This window comes from Lepidochelys olivacea, assembly GCF_965140295.1.
Source record: "Lepidochelys olivacea isolate rLepOli2 genome assembly, chromosome: 6".
NCBI lineage: Eukaryota > Metazoa > Chordata > Testudines > Cheloniidae > Lepidochelys > Lepidochelys olivacea.
Window position 1 is genome coordinate 85,407,512 of NC_140416.1, and position 19,497 is coordinate 85,427,008.

Below are 19,497 nucleotides of genomic sequence, written 5' to 3' on the forward strand. Positions count from 1 at the left end.
GAATATCGAGATTACCTACATTTCCTCATAGAAGGCCATACACACATACTATTGTACAGAAGCAAAAAAGTAGATAAAATGGGTGTATTATTTTATTACAGAATACTTTAAAACATCCATACACATAATAAAAAGGTGACTATTATTCTTTTAGGAAACTGATTTCCTTTGTCTTGATGGAGGTGAATACCTTTTGGAAAATAAAGATAGTGTATTGCACAATCATAATGAAGAACGTGAATATCCATTGCCTTACAAAGAGCCAGAATCAAAGATGTCCGAAGGTGAGCTCCAAAAACAGACAACTATTTCCTTCCAGCGGGAACATGGAATTGAGTCAGTTCCTGAAAGTGATGAATTAGACAGAAAGTTCAAAGACCCTCACACTCAAAAGGAGACTGAGAGCAATAAATTGTTCAGAAAGAACAAGAATGGAAAAGATGATGCTGTCCTGCAAGAAGCTGAAAGCAGTCACCCACTGAAACCAGCTCCTTTAGAATCTACATGGACTTTTTCTGGTGTTGTAGGATGGCTTGGCCTAGGAAGTAAACAAGATGAGGAAGCTTTTGAAACAGTGACCAAATCTCTAGAAGAAAATACTTTCAGAAGCAGAAAAATAGCAATAACTCATGAAAGTGACATGAAAGAATTAACTGATGAGGATAAACCAGAGTCTTCTGGCTGGTTTCAGAGTAGATTGACAGATTTACTAAATTTTGGTAGAGAGAATTCAGTCCTTGGTTTGCTGTCCAAAGAAAATAATCCACAAATCCATGATAGTTCTAGTAATGCTGAGCATTCTGAGTTTGAACAAAGAAATGCAGCTGCAGAAAAATCAACAGAAGAAAAGCAAAAAAGTCACAATGAGATATCCAAATCAAGCTGGTTTAATTTGGGTTTAAGTGATGTTTTAACATTTGGGCATGCTAAGAAAGAGAACCCTATAACAAAAGAGGAGCAAAGCAGAGAAATGAAGGTTGCAACAGATAAGAATGAAGAAATTCAGACTTCGACCCCACAAGAAACTGAATCTCAGATGGACAGAGAACTGAAAAAGGAAACAGCCAAAGTAATGATAAGTGAAGAACAAAATAACAAGAAAAATAATGTACATGAAATATTAGATTCAGACAATAAAACACCAACTTCTGAGGAGCTGCCAGTAAATGAAGATAATCCTCTCAATTTAAAGAGCACCAAAAATGCAGAAGAGTCATCTTTTACTACAGATGTTGCTGACAAAGACAAACTAATTGAACCTCACAGTTCAGAACAAAACCCAGTATCAGAAACTCCAGTTATGGAAAACACTGAAGTTAAAGAGATAACACAGGAGTCAGAAAGCATAAATGGCCAGTCAGGTTGGTATGAAAAAATATATAGTAACTTCATTACATTTAATAGGGACACGTCAGATAATGAACAGGGGCAGGAATCTGTGGTTGCTCATGGCATACAGGAATCAGTTACATCTCAGCTTCACTCTTTTCCTAGCTCACCTCAAAGCTTAGACTCCACTATTGCTAAAAATTCAGAAGAAGAAAAGCATGACAGGTTTGAAGAATCTCAATCTTTCCTCTCATTTAGTCATTTTACAAACATACTGAGCTTTCACAGTTTAATAACCAAAGTAAAGGAATCTGTGCAAAATGCACAGGAGGATTTGAACTTTAGTGGAGAACTCACCCAATCTGAAAATAATGATGAAATATTACAAGGAAGTAAAGAAACTGCAGTGAAATTACAAGCAAATCAGAGGGTTAGTGAGACTGTGCGAGAGAAGGGAGATGTGGCAATGTCCCAAGAAAGTGTTCTGTTGTCTCCATTAGCAGTGCAAGGTAATGAACAAAGTAGTGAAAAAACGATACAATATGCCAGATTAGTAATATATAACAATACTTCACCCCTTTTATCTGTAGAATCCCAATTAGAATCTAAAATCTCCCAAGGTCAACATTCACAAATATCTAGATATTCAAACCCTGAGGAACCCGTTTCTGAGGGTAGTGAAAGACAGGAATTTTCTAATATAAAAGATAACAGTGATGTCCCTATCTCCAAAGACCAGCAGCATGCATCTTCAGATTTAAAGTTAGAAAATACAATAGATTCACCAGTACAACATGAATATATAACTGAAGATTTTTATTCTAGTGAACAGCGTGTGTTATCAAAAGAGGAACCAATTGAATATAAAGAGGACAGAACGGATAAGAATGAAGAAATGCATACTTTAAACCTACAGGAAACTGAAACTTACATAGAGAGGAAATCACAAAGAGAAATAGCTGAAATGATGCAAGATGAAGGACAAAATAATCTGAAAACACATAAACAAGAATCAGTAGAATTTGACACACCAAGTTCTGGGGAGTTGCCAGCAAATGTAGATAGTCTTCTGAACTTCAAGAAAATCCTAAATGAAGCTGAGTCACCTCTTACTCAAGGAATATCAGACAAAACCAAACTAACTGAGCTTTACAGTACAGAACAAAATTCAGCAGCACAAAGTCAAGTAATAGAAAACACTGAAGTAAAAGAGATAACAGAGGAATCAGAGAGCAAAAATGACCAGGCAGGTTGGTATGAAAATATCTCTGGCAACATAGATTTTAATATGGACATATCAGATGATCAAAAGGAGCAGGAATCTGTAGTTTCTCAAGACACACGGGAATCAGTTGTAGCCCAGCTTTTATCTTCTTCCAGTTTATCTGAGGACTTAGACACAGCTGATAATTCAGAGAAAGACAAGCAAAACCAGTTTGAAGAACCACAGTCTGTCTTTTCTTTTAGTCATTATAAAAACATACTGAGCTTCCAATGTTTTGCAACCAAAGATGAGCATTCTCTGCAAAGGCTACAAGAGACTCTGAGCTTCAGTGATGAAAATGGCCAGACTACAAATGGCAAAGAAATTGAACTGAAAGGCCAAACAAATCAGAAGATTAATGAACAAGTACTAGAGAAGAGTGATGTAGACATTTTCAAAGAAAGTGTTCTATTTTCTCCGTTGACAGTGCAAAATGTTGAACAAGATAATGAAAACACAATGAAAGATACTAAATTAGTAAAAGATAGCTCACATCTTTCATTTACAGAATCCCAGTTAGAACACAGAGTAGACCCTTTATTTACATATCCAAAATGCAAGGAACCCAATTCTAAAAGAAATGAAAGAGAGGAATTTTCTAATATAAAAGAGAAAAGTGAAGTTTCTATTTTAGAAGATGAGCAGCAGGTATCTTTAGAAACAAAAATAAATATAAAAGATTTACCAGAACAACATGGATACTTCTGTGAAGATTCTTATTCTAGTCAACAAAATATTATTAAAAAGGGAGTAAGGCAGGGTTACTTAGCTGAAAATTTTTCAGAGGATAATGGTCATGAACTTGGCATTGATCACATTGCTGACACAAAGAAAATTCAAGTTTCAGACCAGTTATCTTCTCTGGATTTTGATGAATCACTATCAAAACACCATGTAAATAATGATGTACAGGCACAACATATTACTTTGGAGTCTGAAGAAGAAGGAGAACTCACTGATGAGGAATATACTGAAAATTCTTCAGACAAAGGTTTGCGTGATGTCTCACAAGATTCCATAAAAGATCATTTTTCCAGCTCAAATGTTGATGATGATGTGTTAGACAAAATTGTAGTGAATAGCAAAGACATTAGTCATTTTTCCCAAGACAGAATAAAACAGCCAGAGAATTTTTCACAACATGTTTCAGAGTGTGGTGAAAATAACCTAGAACACAGTGAGCAAATGATAAAAAATTATGAGCCAAATAAACCCCAAAATGAAAAGAGAGCAAATATTTTGGCTAACCAAGAAACATCTTCAGTAGCTACATCTGAGGAAATAATACAAAGTGAGAGTATAATTCTTGAGCAAGACAGTCACACATTAAATTATTTTATGTATGGTCTGCAAAACAAAGGCAATGAAGTTCCACAGTCTTCTATGCCATTTCCACAGGAGCAAATAGATGACGAATACAATAAAAGAGAACATATTTCAAATCCGTCTGAACAGCATTCTGATAATATTAGAATTAGTGATGATTCATTAACAGTAAATGTTCTTGGTGAACAAGTCCTACAAGAACAAATTATAGCACCTGAAGCTAGTGCTGATACTTTTTCTGAAGAGGACCTTCAATCTCAACAAATTTCCATTAATATGCCACACCATAAGAAAGAGCCACTAGATATAGAACTGGATGATTCATCTTCCCAACATGAGCCTCTGATATCAGAATGTGGGACTGGGGATAATAGTAATTCAGATCCTGGAAAGAAATATAAAACTCAGATGCTACATAATAAAAGAAAAGAATCTTCCATACCATCAGATTTAGAAGTACCTGAGCCCAGCAGTTCAAGTCATCATGAAGATATGGAAAGCATAAATACAGAAAATGAATCTGAATACCAGAAAATATCGTCATATCCTCATTCAAATGACGATGTAACACCAAAGTTACAGGATGTAGCAGAATCACAGAAAATGTCTGAAGAAAGTTTAGTTACAACAAAAACAACTGCAGAATCCAGTCATATCCTACTTAATGAACACGAACATTTATTCCAAGAACAATCTAGTGTAGTTGAAAACTCTGAAAAAAAACCCCTAGCATTACATTTAGAATCTTTTGAGTCTACTGAATTGCAAACCCAGGCACCTCTTAAAAATCATGGTGGCTCTAATCCTAACAAGCCTTTGTTACATATTCCCCATTATCATGATTCAGCACACAGCAACATAGAACATGTACCTTCGCAAAGTGAGCAGGGCTTGGAAACACTCCATTTAAATGCTGTGAAACATAGAGATCTGAATGGTAAAAGACACATTGACAGGGAAGATGCTCTTCCAACTGAAAACATAAATCATATAAAAAAATTAACTACTTCTGAAAAAGCAAAAGATAGTAAGGACAAAAGCAAAAAAGATACTGATGATCAGAAAAAAACAGACTCCCAAAATATAAATTATAAAAATGGTGTCATGACAGCGGGGGGAGTGGCTAGTATTTTTACAAAAACTTCACATTTTCTTGGAAGTTTGTTTAGTAAAAATAATAATGGAGACTTTAGAATAAATTCTGAACACAAAAGTCCTGTCCTAGACCCAAATGAAAACAGGGAAGATATTAGGATAAACCAGATAAAGGTAGAATTTAATAACGTGCAAAGGAGAGAGGCTGAGTTAAAGGAAAACGAATCTGAACAAGAGAAAGACACAATTCAGACGGCAGAAGCTACAAATAATTTAAACATAGATAATTTTAAAATGCTAAAAGATAGATCTGAGGAAGGACAACTTGGCATTCAGGAAAAAAATATTACATCAGAAACAGGAACAAACAACAAGGAAACTGATAAAACCATAATCTGGGAGACAGGGTCTATGTCCCAGAAAACCAGGAAAGAAGGCCAAAGATTAATTGAAGGGGACACAGATATATCCAACCCATTCATTGTGTACCAACAGCTTTATTCAAAATTGTCTCAGGAAGTGAAGCAACCTTTAAAGAGTCTATGTGAAAAAAACAAACTCTTGGTGCTAGAGCAACAGTTTAAAAAAGTTCAGCATGATATCACTACTTTTACATGTGAAGACAGTTTCATGCAGAAGAAACAAGTGACTGCTTCTGTGAAAGAGGAACATAATCTGGACATTGACTATGAGAAATGTATAAAGGAGAAAATGAATTTTCTTCCAGAAGTACAAGATCTTCTGTCAGCCATCAGAACGAAGTGTGAAGCCCAAAATGCAGAATCAGGTACTGGACGACTGCTTTACTAATTAAAGGTGATAAAACAAGAACAATATTTGCTTTGTGTGAGAAAAATGTAAGACAGGTGTGACACTGTTCACTTTTAGTGGTTTAAAATCAACACTAGTGAATTTAGCTACTAGCTGTTAATAGGTGATTAGAGTGTAGCTATTTAACACTTTCTTTGAGGAATATATAACTCCCTTATGCCACACTAATTATAGGTTATGGACACCGTTATGTAATATAAAATATATGGACATTGGTAAAGTACTTGTAAAAAATCAGTGGTAACGCCAGTAGAAAACCACCTAAAATTGTTAAGAGATAAAGAGTTTGCAGTTATTCCAGAGATAGTTCCTCTTCCTTAGGTTCTCTGGCCTGATCCAAAGGTCATTGAAGTTAATGAGAGTCTTTCCATTTACTTCAGTGCACATTAGACCAGGCTATCTGTTGTTATACTTCACACCATAGCCTGTTATTTTACTCTGGTGAGTAAGTCCATTGATTTCAAAAGTCAGACTTAAGACTACTTTACCATGATTCTTTTTTATAATCAACCCCATTGTAATCAAACTCTTGATACCATTGCATATTTTGGTTCCAGTAGTCATTGATGGCATCATAAAGTACCAAACTGTATCATATTTGTGTGACTAGTGCCACCATCATTTAAATTATCATTCTCACAATATAAGTAAAGTAGGAATGTAGTTGGTAAATGTGGTTTTTCTAATGGGAAAAATTTATCCCTGGTATAAATCTACTGAAGCCAGTGAAGTTATACCAGAAATGAATTTGGCCCAAAGGATCAAATATTCTAAATCCTCTAAAATTATGCCCACAGTTTAACACCTTCAATATTTCTCAGTCAACAGTGCATACAAACTGCATAGTTAGATATATAACTACATACATACATACAAATCTAAAGTTTTAGGTTGCATAAAAATCTAGGCATAACATGGAAGTAGGCATGTGCAGTTTCAGTAGCCAAACTGAGGCTTTGAAAATATGACCCAGTTAGGGTATTTTCTAATAAATAAAATTTTTGCATGAACAGACTTAATTTTAATTAATGGTAACCCTTTTTCTCTAACAAATTGCTAATTCTTCTTAGCTCACTAAATGTAACTAATTGTGACTGTATTGTATCTTTATATAGTAGCTGTACTTCCAACTGCCATGAAAAATTAATTAATGCTTATTTCCTTTTTGTGGCTGGAAAGATTTTGTTTTCTGAAGCCTTCTGCTTGTTTAATCTAAATCATTGAACTAATTAAAGAAATCAAAATTTAGGATGGTACAGATAACTCCAGTCGTTTTTGCTCTGTCATCATATATCTATATATATATGCAGAGTGGTGACATACAATAATTTCACAGTTGCTGAACTAGATTATGAAATTTTCCACAAAATTGAGTTAATCTCATATAGTAGTAGCATTTTTTGTTAATTGTATGAGCTCTTGATACTCTTCTATATGTGCAGCTGCTGTGTGCTGCCATTCATTACTCACAGACAAACATGTCTATGATTGTTCTTTGTGCATATAACATTTGCAAGGACATTTGTTCTTTTATGGAAAGCTGATCATCTTTAGTTCTGTATGAATTCTTTTTTCCTGGCTATTACAGCTCTCTTACTTGAGTTTTCCTCTCACATATCTGAACATGGTTTCATAAAGAGACCTGGCAATCCTGGAAGAGTACTCCAATCAGTACTGATCCAAGACAAAACATAATTTTTTCTAAGTAGTGAACTATATTCTGGCCTTAATTACATCTGGGCAACACAAATTCTTCTTTGAGTGCTTGCTCATGTTGAATCCATTCTAGGTGTGTGCGCACCCACATGCATGGTTGTTGGAGATTTTTGCCTTAGCGGTATCCATAGCGTCGGGAGTGGCATCCCCCTGAGCGCCGCCCTAATGTGCCAGTATATCAGGCGCCACCAACCCTATGCCCTCTCAATTCCTTCTTACCGCCCGTGGTGGTTAGTCGGAGCGTCTTCCCTTGCACTGCAAGGGCTAGCGGTTTTTTGTCTACTGACTTTGAGCCTTACAGCCTTGTAAATAGTTTTGTTTATAGTAGTTAGTGTTAAGTAGTTGTTAAGTGTAGTTAATTGTTAGCAGTTAGGGTCCCAGCCAGGACTTTTCCCCAGGTGGGGCATGCCTTGGTCTCCCGGGGTTTAAGCTCTGCATGGACTGCAACAGGCCTATGCCTGTAAGTGACCCCTATAGCAGCTGCCTCAAGTGCTTAGGGGAGTCACATGTTAGAGCAAGGATGGGCAAACTTTTTGTCCTGAGGGCCACATCTGGGTATGGAAATTATATGGCGGGCCATGAATGTTCACAAAATTAACAATTCAGAGGTATTCAAATAAACTCTATTTAATAAAGATACATTTTAGTGGAAATAAACATAAAACCTCGAGGGTGGGGCCATAGGAGACCAGGAGGGTCTGGGCTGTGGTGACTGGCTGATGAGGAATGAGGTGAGTCTCTCAGAGGAGCGGTGCCTCAGGGATTGGTCGATGAAGGAGCTTGCAGTTCCTAATTGGACTCGATTAGGGGGGTATCCCTGCGAAACTGCTGGCCTTGATCATTGGCTAGTTTGGGCGGAGGCTGGTGCCAGGAGGCTGGCGCTTCGGGGATTGGGTGTGCTGCCACGTAGGGGCAGTGTTCTGATCCCAGAAACAGTGCAGTGAAGTCTAGGTAAGCAGTGCCAATCGTGCCTATGCAGTGTGGTTTTGCATGCAGGAAGATGGTGCTCATTAAGGAATTGTGAGTTGGGGGGCTGGGGAGTGCCAGGCAGGCAGAGCGGGGCAAGTCCCCCATCCCGCTCCCCTGCGGGAGCTTGAGGGCTGGATTAAAAGGTCTGATGGGCTGGATGCAGCCCGCGAGCTGTAGTTTGCTCACCCCTGCATTAGATACAAGTGCCAAATTTGTAAGAACTTCCGGCCCCGCATGTAAAAGGAGTGGGATATTCAGCTATGGGCTCTCCTCATGGAGTCCACCCTGCGTCCGGCCTCCATGCAGCTCCTCTAGGACTCACCAAGTACCTTGGCCTTGGTGCAAAGTGTGCCCCTGGCACTGGGCTCTGCCCAGCACCATTCCCCGTTGCTGGTGCCCAAAAAGAAGACTAAAAAGCATGGCTCCCCAGCACCAAGCAAAACGGGCCATGGGTCATTGGGCAAAAGACCCACTTCAGGCTGCCCGGCCACTCCGGAGCCGTGTGCTCGCATCACCCCAGCTGGGGCCCTTAACCTTGTGAAACGTCCACCACCGATTCCCAGGAGCAGCATGGGACCAAAAACCCTGGTGGCACCGACACCTTCAAAGGCTCCCCCAGCACCAAGAGAGTACAGGCCTCTGCTGATGCTGCCGATGCAGCATGTGCCCAGGAACCAGCAAAGGTTGCCCTTGAGCACAAGCCAGCCACTAAGACCCCTCAGGGGGCAGTGGAGCACCACTGATCCCCCGAGACAAAGTAGCACTCTCTACCTCCATGCCGCAGATTGCTGGAGTTGCAGCCCAGACACTCTGGGGCTCATCCTTGGTCACTGGAGCCATGTTCACAGTCGCCGCCATCTTGATGCAGATCACCTAGAGCAAGAAGCCGGTCTCCGTTCTACCGACTCCGCTCGCCCTCCCACCAATCGTCCTCGAGGTGTAGGTCCTGGTTGCCTGTATTGTGAGAGCGCTCTCCGTCACATCTCCAGTCCCCCTGGCATCGGCACCGGTCCCCTTGTTACCAGCACCAATCACCTCGCTCCGGGCATTGGTCTCCAAAGGCAATGGTCAGCAAGCAGAGCCAGGCATCAATGGCCCCACTGTGGTCACCGGCAGGGGAGTCCTCCGGCATGGAAGCCCAGTTCAGCCCCTCATCTTGACTGCACCAGCATGAATGGGAACCCGAGGCTGCATTGACATTGATGGCGCCAACTTGGCAGCATGGCCAGTGGCCAGCGCAGTGGGATGCATGGGGAATGCCAGTTGTGGCAATGCCCCCTTCTCACCACTCATCAGTTGTCGCCTTGGACCAACAGCTGGCGGCACTGATGGCACCGGCCTCAGTGCAGGAGACACACTCGGTGGTCGAGGCAAAGGGAATGGCACCCATCCCTAAGCCTCCCTTCCCTGTGGGGAAAGATGCCCCGGAACCTCCCCTGGGTGGTGCAGTCATTGTCCTCGTCCCCGGATGAGACAGTTGTGGGACCCTCAAGGGCCAGCCCGATGGACGATTTCAAGGAACACCAGGCCCTGCTGCATCGGGTGACCAAGAGCTTGGGCCTGGAAGTGGAGGAAATGGCTGAGCAGGTTGACACTTTGTTTAATGTCCTGTCAACCTCTACCCCAACCTGTGTTGCACTACCCATGCATGACAGTGTCCTTAAGATTGGCATGGGTCTCTGGCAAACTCCTTCCTCCCTTCCTCCCACCTCAAAGAGGGCCGAAAAGAAGTATTTTGTCCCAACCAAGGGGTTTGAGTTCCTCTATACTCCCCCTCATACAGCTCGCTGGTGTTCTCTGCGGCCAACACAAGAGACAAGCAGGGGCATACCAGTTTGACCCCCAAGAATAAAGAGGCCAAACGGTTGGATCTGTTTGGAAGAAAGATTTATTCAACAACCAGTTTGCAGTTCTGGGTGGTGAACCATCAGGCCCTCTTGAGATATTACAACTTTAACTTCTGGGACTCCCTCCATAAGTTTAAGGAGTCCCTTTCACAGGGTTTGGCCCAGGAATTTGGTACTCTGGTGGAGGAGAGCACTGCTGCTGCTAGGTGCTCCCTCCAGATGGCATGGGATGTGGTGGACTTCGCAGCAAGGGTGGTTGTGTTGGTGGTGGTAATGAGGTGCAGCTCCTGGATTCAGACTGCAGGTCTCTCCCAGGAAATGCAGACCTCCATCCAGGGCCTCCCATTCAATGGGAATGGTCTCTTTTCCAACCAGACGGATGTGAAGCTGCATGGGCTAAAGGACAACCAGGGCCAACCTTTGCTCTCTGGGCATGTATACTTTGCAGCCTGTGAGAAAGCAGTTCCGGCCACCCCTGCTGACTAGGCCTTGGCAGTGTCACCAGGGATCTTCAAGAAGAAGAGGCAGAGACGCTAGTTTCAGTCGCCGTCGCCCTTCCTCCTCCCGCTCACCCACGCAGTCCGGCCCGGCAAAACATGCTGGGTGCCAGAAGCGCTCGTTTTGAGGGTGCGGTTGAGAGCGACGCCCCAGTCACCTTCCAGGATCCACCCTGCTCTTTCCTCAACCATCTTCGTGCCTTCTGTTCTGCCTGGTCTCAAGTCACCTTGGACCATTAGATGCTGGACGTAGTGTCTCATGGTTACACCCTGCAATTTTTGGTCACCCCTCCCTCTGATCCCCCCTCCTTCCCATCCCTCATCAGGGACCCTTCTCACGAGCAACTCCTCTTTCAGGAGGTCAAGAACCTCCTGCGCATGGGGGCGGTGGAGGAGGTCCCTCAGGACTTGAAGGGAAAGGGGTTCTACTCCTGCTACTTTCTAATCCCAAAAGCAAAAGGGGGCCTCAGACCCATTCTGGACCTGCAATGCCTCAACAAGTCTCTCAAAAAGTTGAAGTTTCACATGGTCTCCCTTGCCTCCATCATCCCCTTCCTGGATCTGGGAGACTGGTACGCTGCCCTCGACTTGAAAGACTCCTATTTCCACATCTCAATATTCCAAAGTCACAGACATTCCTCCGTTTTATAATGGGCGAACACCATTTCCAATTTAAGGCACTCCCCTTGCCCTCTCATTGGCTCCAAGGGTCTTTACAAAATGTATGGCATTGGTGGTCACTTACCTCAGACGTTGAGGGGTCCACGTCTTCTCATACCTTGATGACTGGCCCATCAAGGGTAGGTCTCAGGACCAAGTGCAGAGAAGCCTCGACCTGGGCCTGTTGATAAATGAGAAAAAATCTACCTTAAGGATGGTCCAGTGCATAGGGTTCATAGGGGCGGTTCTCGACTCCATGTGAGCCAGAGCCTTCCTTCCAGAGGCGTGTTTTCATGTCATGTCAGACCTGATCTCCCATGTGAAGAGCTGCCCACTCACCACAGCTCACACCTGCCTGCAATTGCTGAGTCATATGGCCACCTGTACACACATGATCAGTCATGCCTGGCTCCACCTCCGGCCTCTACAAGTGTGGCTGGCATCAGTTTACACCCCCAACAGATACGATCTAGACCGGGTGGTCAGGGTACCTGTTATCCCTGAATTGGTGGTTGGACACTGGGTCCGTGTTGCAGGGAGCCCCCTTCGCAAACCTCTCCCCATCACTGACCCTGGTCTCCGATGCTTTGGACCTGGGCTGGGGAGCACACCTGGGCAAGCTGAGCACCCAGGGCTGATGGTTGCGGGATGATCTGGCCCTCCACATCAACATCAGGGAGCTCAGAGCAGTTCGCCTGGTGTGCCAGGCTTTCTTGCCCCACCTGAGGGGCAAGGTGGTGCAGGACCTACAGACAATACCACCGTGAAGTATTACATCAACACACAGGATGGAGCCAGGTTGTCAGCCCTCTGCCAAGAAACTCTCAGCCTTTGGCACTTCTGTGTGCAGCATGCCATTCATCTGGTAGCTGCGCACCTGCCCAGCACCAAGGATGTGCTAGCAGATCACCTCAGCGGGACCTTCTCGTCTTGCCACAAGTGGTCACTCCATCCAGAGGCAGCCAGTATGATCTTCCAGAAGTGGGGAACTCCCCAGGTGTACTTGTTTGCGTCCTGCCAGAACAGGAAATGCCACAAGTTCTATTCGCTCCAGGGGACAGACAGGGGTTCCCTGTCAGATGCTTTCCTGCTTATGTGGTGAAGTGTCCTGATCTATACCTTCCTGCCGGTGCCATTGATCCACAGAGTCCTTGTAAAGATCAAGCAGGACAGGGCGAGGGTTATCCTGATAGCTCCCTAGGGGCCTCACCAGCACTGGTTCAGCATGCTGTTGGACCTTTCCGTAGTCGAGCCACTGAGACTCCCTCTCTGGCCAGACCTGCTGTCCCAGAACCACAGCAGTCTCCTGGAGGTGCTGTACTTGATAGTGTAGCTGTACTTAATGTGCTGTACTTGCTGTGTAGCTGCTGCATGGCTGAATTTTGATGAGCGGAAATGCTCGACCTGTGTGCAACAGGTCTTGCTGGGTAGCAGAAAGCCCTCCACCAGAGTGACCTATCGGGCACAATGGAAAAGATTCACATGCTGGGCCTTGGATCAGGGCGTCCAGGCCTCGCAGGCCTCGCTGCAGGTGATCCTGGACTATCTCCTGAACCTCAAGCTTCAGGGCTTGTCACTGTCATCAATTAGAGTCCACCTGGCTGCTATTTTGGCTTTCCACCCTCCATTCTAAGGCAAGTTGATCTTCGCTCAGAACATGATGGCCCGGTGCCTGATAGGTCTGGAGTGTCTTTACCCTCATGATGGGATCCTGTCCCTCCCTGGGATATGAATCTCGTGGTGTCGAGGCTCATGGGGCCTCCCTTCGAACCTCTGGCTTCCTGCTCTCTTCTCTCCTGGAAGGTGTCGTTCCTGGTTGGGGTTATGTCCGCCTCCCGCAGAGTGTCTGAGCTCAGAGCGCTTACATCAGACCCACTCTATACAGTGTTCTACAAAGGTCCAGCTGCAGCCAGACCCGGCATTCCTGCCCAAGTAGTTTCCCAGTTTCATACCAGCCAGGATATTTTCTTACTGATCTTCTTTCTGAAGCCCCATAAAGCCGAAGAGGAGCACAAGTTACATGCCCTGGAAGTCAGAAGGGCGCTGGCCTTCTATATCGATAGAACATGGCTGTTACCTAAGTCAATGCAGCTGTTCGTGGTGGTGGCAGATAGGATGAAAGGTCATCCTGTGTCTGCTCAAAGGATTTCGTCCAGGATCACAGCCTGCATCTGGTACTGCTACGAGCTGGCGAGCGTGCCTCCACTGGCAATAGTCAAAGTGCACTCGACTAGAGCACAAGTGTCATCTGCAGCCTTCTTAGCCCAGGAGATCTGTAGAGCTGCTACCTGGTTATCTATACACACGTTTATGACTCATCATGTGCTGACACTGCAGGCCCAGGATGATGCTGGCTTTGGCAGGGCAGTGCTGCAAGCTGCAAGACCTTGAACTCTGAGCCCACCTCCATTGGCAAACTGCTTGTGAGTCACCTAGTATGGAATTGACATGAGCAAGCACTTGGAGAAGAAAAAACGGTTACCTACCTTTCCTAACTGTTGTTCTTCAAGATGTTGCTCTGTCCATTCCATTACCCTCCCTCCTGCCCCTCTGTCGGTGTTGCCCGCAAGAAGGAGCTGAGAAGGCGTACCGTCAGCGAAGCTGGTATACTGGCGCATAGTGTGGTACTCAAGGGAGCGCCACTGCCGACCCTATGGATACCGCTGAGGCAAAAATCTACGACAACCGTGCATGTGGGCGTGCATACACCTAGAATGGCATGGACGTGAGCAGCACATCTTGAAGAACAGTTACGAAAGGTATGTAGCCATTTTTTTTTTTTTGTCTGCAGTTACATCCATGCAACCCCATTCTAAGACCAGAATTTGGCCCAATTTTAGAATATAGATTTACAGTGATATAATACACATTATGTAAATATAACCCTGTCCTGAAAGTGTTCTTATATTCCTGCCAGGTCACTTATTATATTGTCTTGTCACATGGTGACATCAGAAGAGTAACCCTTTAAATCAGTTGTCCATTTGTTTAGGGGTTTGGTTTTGGGGTTTTTTGGCAGTTGCCAGTGAGAGTCTGACTTTGAAAATGACTTTGAAAATGAGGAGGAATTCAGAAGCCAAATTAGTAACATAGTGGGAAATAATCTTATAAAATTTCACATGCAGAAAATATTCTTGATGAGAAGGCTGAAAATAAACGTGATTCCACTTCACAATTGTTTGCAGATATATCCGATGAGAGAAAATTATCAGACAAAGCTCCAAAAGAAGACCATCACATGCATACAGCTTTGTATAAAGAACGTAACAGTGGCCAACATTCAAAAGCAATAACAATTGCTCCAGTGAATGCTCAGGAGAAAATGTACAATTCAGCAAAAAATGTTCAGTTAGATGCTAAAAAACCTTTATCACAGATCTTTTTCCTGATTCAAAACTACATTCCCAATAATGGTAAGTGTTTGATCTGAAAAAAAGATTGCAATCTTAAAAAAATAAAATAAAAATGGAGCTATTAACAAGATAACATAATACAAATCATTTTCTTTCCTTATAAATTAACAGAAGAAGACTGGATATATCAGATTCTCCTGCATTTTGATTGTCTTGACGTTGGTGACTTTGTAAAATCTGTATTTTCAGCAGTGGCAACTGTTAGCAAAAAGGTAAGATTTTGTTTCTTTAATGTTTTAACACCACCAGAGGGAAATTGAGCCCGATTCTGCTGTTGATTACATTCTGAAACTCATCTGGAGTTGGAGCTGGAACTGACAGCAAAATTGGGGTAGGTATCTTCAGTGTGGCCTCTGTTTATATGTTGAGGAAGCATTTAAGGAGACCAGAATTTTCAAACTTGGTCACAGGGAGACCTGATGCCCAACTGATGAGGGGAAGGGGCAGGAAATGCCACATTAGCTGCTGTTTTCTTCAGCCCCTTGCTGCTCCCATTGCCTCTGCAGAATCCTCCCTTGTGCATTTAGTGACTGTACATTCAAATGTGGGTTTATTGAACAGCCAAGAAGACATACTTGTCAAACACACCAGCATTTTTTATCTATTTTTTTAAAGGAAACCCATGGCCAGCTCCTGCTCCCATTGAAGTCACTGGCAGAATTCCCTTTGATTTAAATGAAAGCTGGGTTGGGCCTTGAAAAAATAAAAAAATAAAAAAAAAAGGTACTGCAATCTTTTAGTAGTGATTTTACACATACAGTACCAGAACGAAGAAATTTAAACTTTTGGTTCCCACAGCAACATAACATGGTCCTCTTGTGAACATATTCAATGTACGAAAGTTAGTACAATATATAAAATAATATAAAATGTGAGGCACAGTGGGTATGGGAACTATAATTTTGTATTTGCTGCAAAATCTACAAATGAAAAATCTCGCCATCAGCAAGTTGTGTTACTATAGATTTTGTTTTCTTCTTTCAATATATAGATTAAGTCAACTGTTTTCAAACTGAAAAGGAGTACTTGTGGCACCTTAGAGACTAACACATTTATTTGAGTATAAGCTTTTGTGGGCTACAGCTCATTTCATTGGATACATTCTGTGGAAAACACAATGCATCCGATGAAGTGAGCTGTAGCTCACGAAAGCTTATGCTCAAATAAATGTGTTAGTCTCTAAGGTGCCACAAGTACTCCTTTTCTTTTTGCGAATACAGACTAACACGGCTGCTACTCTGAAACCTGTTTTCAAACTGTGGTAGAAGTACAACTGAAGGTACACTGGCCACAGTTAGATGCTGTACAAGATGATTTTAAAAAATTATTCTTTATAACCCCTCAGTAAAACGTGTACAATCAGGCAGAAAAGACAAGCTGGGAAGAGTCAGCTGCAGTGCAGCTTCCTGATACTGGGGCCACTGTGTCCCCATGCAGCTAGACTTGGGAGCTGGCTGAGTCTCCTCCCTGCATGGACACCCTTCTCATCCCCTGTCAGTTGGCATGAGAGACAGGCAGGGAGGCATCCATGACCCACCAGCAGCAGCTCCCACTCCTGCTGCTTCTCCTCTGGGGAGGGAAGGGGGAAGAGAGGCCAGGGGTGGTTGAGGGGGGGGGGTGTACAAAGGGGACATTGGAGGGGGAACGTGGAAGCCTTGAACAGGGGAGGCATCTTGGAGGGGGACTTGGGGAGCTTGGGAGAGCTGGGGAAAGGGGTGGGACAGAGGGGAGCTTGGAGAGGGGTACATTGGGGGCAAGAGGGCAGCTGGTACAGGGAGAGACATGGAGATGTTGGGTCTGATCTTTGGAGAGGGAGGGAATGAGGAATTGGGGGACAGGTTTAGGGGGGCTGGGGAGTGGGGACAAGTCCAAGGGGTCCTTGGAGAGAGAGAGAGAATGGGGAATCAGTGGGGAAGAGGTGATCTGGGGGATACAGATACAAGAGGGAATTTGCTTGAGGGGTTGGTACAAGGTAGACTTTGTGGAGCTGATGAGGGAGGCACTGGGGACAGAGGGATCTTGTGGAGCGAAGGAAGGGCACCGATACAGCGAGGAGTGTTGGGGAGTGGAGATGTGAGGAACCAGTACAGGTTGTGCCTTGAGCTGGGGGGGCTGGTACTGTAGGGAACAAATACAAGTGAGGGCCCTTGGGGAGATGGAACATGGAAGAAGCAAAGGGGATTGGGGGAAGGGAAGAAAGAAAAGTATGGGATAAACTTGCTGTGGTGGATATGGAGAGAGAAGAGAAGGAGGGAGAGTAGAGGGGAGACTTGGGGGAAGGAAGGTCTGAGAGTAAGGGAAGGCTAGGAGCTTGGTAAGTGAAGGGAGCTGTTGTGCAATATTCTGAAGATAGCAGGGAAGGTGGGGCAGAAACTGGGTAGGAGAGGCTTGAAAAGGGAAGGTGGGAAGGGGTAGGCAGAGACATGGGGCACTTGGAGAGGGATATCTGAGAGAAACAAAGCAAAGGGGGTGAAGACAGGGATAACTGAAGGGATGGAAAGGGGATCTGGAGAGGCAGAGGAAAGACAGAGGATGTGGAAATTTGACAGGTAAAGGGAGAATATTATGGATTGAAAGATAAATGGGATGGAGGGGGCAAAGTAAGGAGGACACTGGAACTCTTGAGGCACAAATACAAGAAGCATATCTGAAGAGGTCATATGCCAAGAACTTTTGAGGTTCAGATGTGGTATAATCAAGGTCTTAAAGTTTGAGACACACTGGGATTAATTATTACATGCTTATAATTTATCCCAGTATGTTCTGGCAAATACATGAAACATGAGAGGGAAACATGAATAATTTGTTTTCTTTAGAAATTAAGACTTTAATGGCTAATTGGGATACATAGAGTATTCATGCTTTACAGACTGTGTTAAAATTCAAATTTTTATTGTTCAGTACAAATAAAATGGCTACTTTCAAATTCCCATCATTAGGTACCAACTGCTCCCTTGTATTGCATTTTTCCGTCCTCTTAGATTTTCACAATAAAAGATGCAAATTGCATATGTTGCTGCATACAAAGAATGACTGAGTCAACCTTTATAAAAGCTGGGATTTACAAACATAATTGTAATGAAAATAATCCCAATGGAATATAGAAATCAAGTTACAGAAGTAATGAAATAAGTAAAATTACAATGCCACGTAGCTAGGATATGGCTTATCAATATTTTCTGCAGCCTCTGTGTTTCAGTGTGTAATACCAACACGTGGTATTACGGGCCCACAATATGGTCAATTTTTTAAAAGGTATACTTTAGCTTTTATAAAACAATAAGAAATGTATATATTAGACTTCCTAATATAACATTTCTTTGCATTAGAATTTTAAAAACACATAGTGTCAATTAATTTATATTTACAAAGGAAAGGAGACATGATGTGCCATGAAATGAGAAACTTTGTTGTTAGTCGTTAATCCACCTCTGGGCCCCCCTCCCTTGACTGCAGAAATGTCAGAACAGGATCTCTGTCCATTTGGAAACATACCAGTGCAGGATGTCTCTATGACTGGATCAGGAACTTTCCTTAAGAAACTAGGGATATTTTTAAGCTCATAGTTTTAATAGAAATGTTTGTTATGTGATTACAATATTTGATTCACCAATGGAAACATCCAAAACAAAGGAAGGGGTAAGTTTCTGTACAAGTAGTTAAAGTCTAGCTAAGAAGAGATTGGCTCTGTATCCACTGAGTACTACACAGAGGAATGATTGTGAGATTGCCATGGAAATACTTCTAAACCCGTACTGTTGTGTGATGATCTCTCCTTTGGTTTCTTTAATCACTTTCTATCTTGTTTTTATTCTGAATTGTATCTCTTTAAATGTTTGAAAGGTGAGTGTGCTATATTAGTTTGTGAGGAAAGGATTCTGTTTACATTGTAAGTTATAAATACCAAGCCAACTGTATTCAAACATTTCCACCTGAAACAGCAGTTTCCAACAATTTTTGGAGTTAAGTGTAGAATTTCTAACATCTGTCTATGAAGGGCTCTTTGCACTGGCTTGAGATTTTAACTGTCCAGAGTCAGCGTTTAGTAGAGCTTAGCTCCATTAGGGTATGATAAGTGTTTGAAGATGTGTAGTAACTCTGCTGGAAAGGAAATATTTTCAGAATGGGGTGTTCAAATTGGGTCCCTCTATTTCTCCTTTATTTTTTTCTTATCCTCACACCCTATTTGCTTAGTTTAATTGTTGTTTCCCCCCAGATTTTTTCCCCTTTGTTTTCTGCTTCCTGTATATAAAGTTGTGGTAGGCATTGGGAGAGAATATTCTCCCCAAACTCTCACTGGCTGACACTAGGGTTCATTTCCTGAAGTTCAGCAAGCAAGATGGGTTACAACAGCTTGGATAAAGCAGGGCCTAGGCTTTGTTTTGCTTGTGAAGGAATACATTTGTGTGTAAAATGTTTAAACAACCAAATTTTAGGTTAGGCTAGCAGTCTAGTTAACAGAATAGTGTGCCTCTAAACAGAGGACGTGAGCTCAAGTTCCTACCTTCTCAGGATAGGAGCCCTGTGGAGTGTGAAGTGCCTTTCAGTGC

At 43.0% G+C, this 19,497-nt stretch overlaps 1 protein-coding gene across 4 annotated transcripts in view; it reads left to right on the forward strand.

Moving 5' to 3' along the window:
• The window catches only part of MIA2 (MIA SH3 domain ER export factor 2), a 67,799-nt gene that overhangs the window by 5,090 nt on the left and 43,212 nt on the right, over window positions 1-19,497 (forward strand). Inside the window, exons 4-6 of one of the 4 annotated variants that reach the window (XM_084632414.1) lie at window positions 155-1,361; window positions 14,720-14,947; window positions 15,059-15,159. In XM_084632414.1, coding sequence (XP_084488540.1) covers window positions 155-1,361; window positions 14,720-14,947; window positions 15,059-15,159 — 1,536 coding nt within the window. Of the gene's footprint in view, window positions 1-154; window positions 1,362-4,927; window positions 5,802-14,719; window positions 14,948-15,058; window positions 15,160-19,497 lie in introns of those variants that run through there. The other 3 variants (XM_084632415.1, XM_084632412.1, XM_084632413.1) reach the window with 3 other exon arrangements.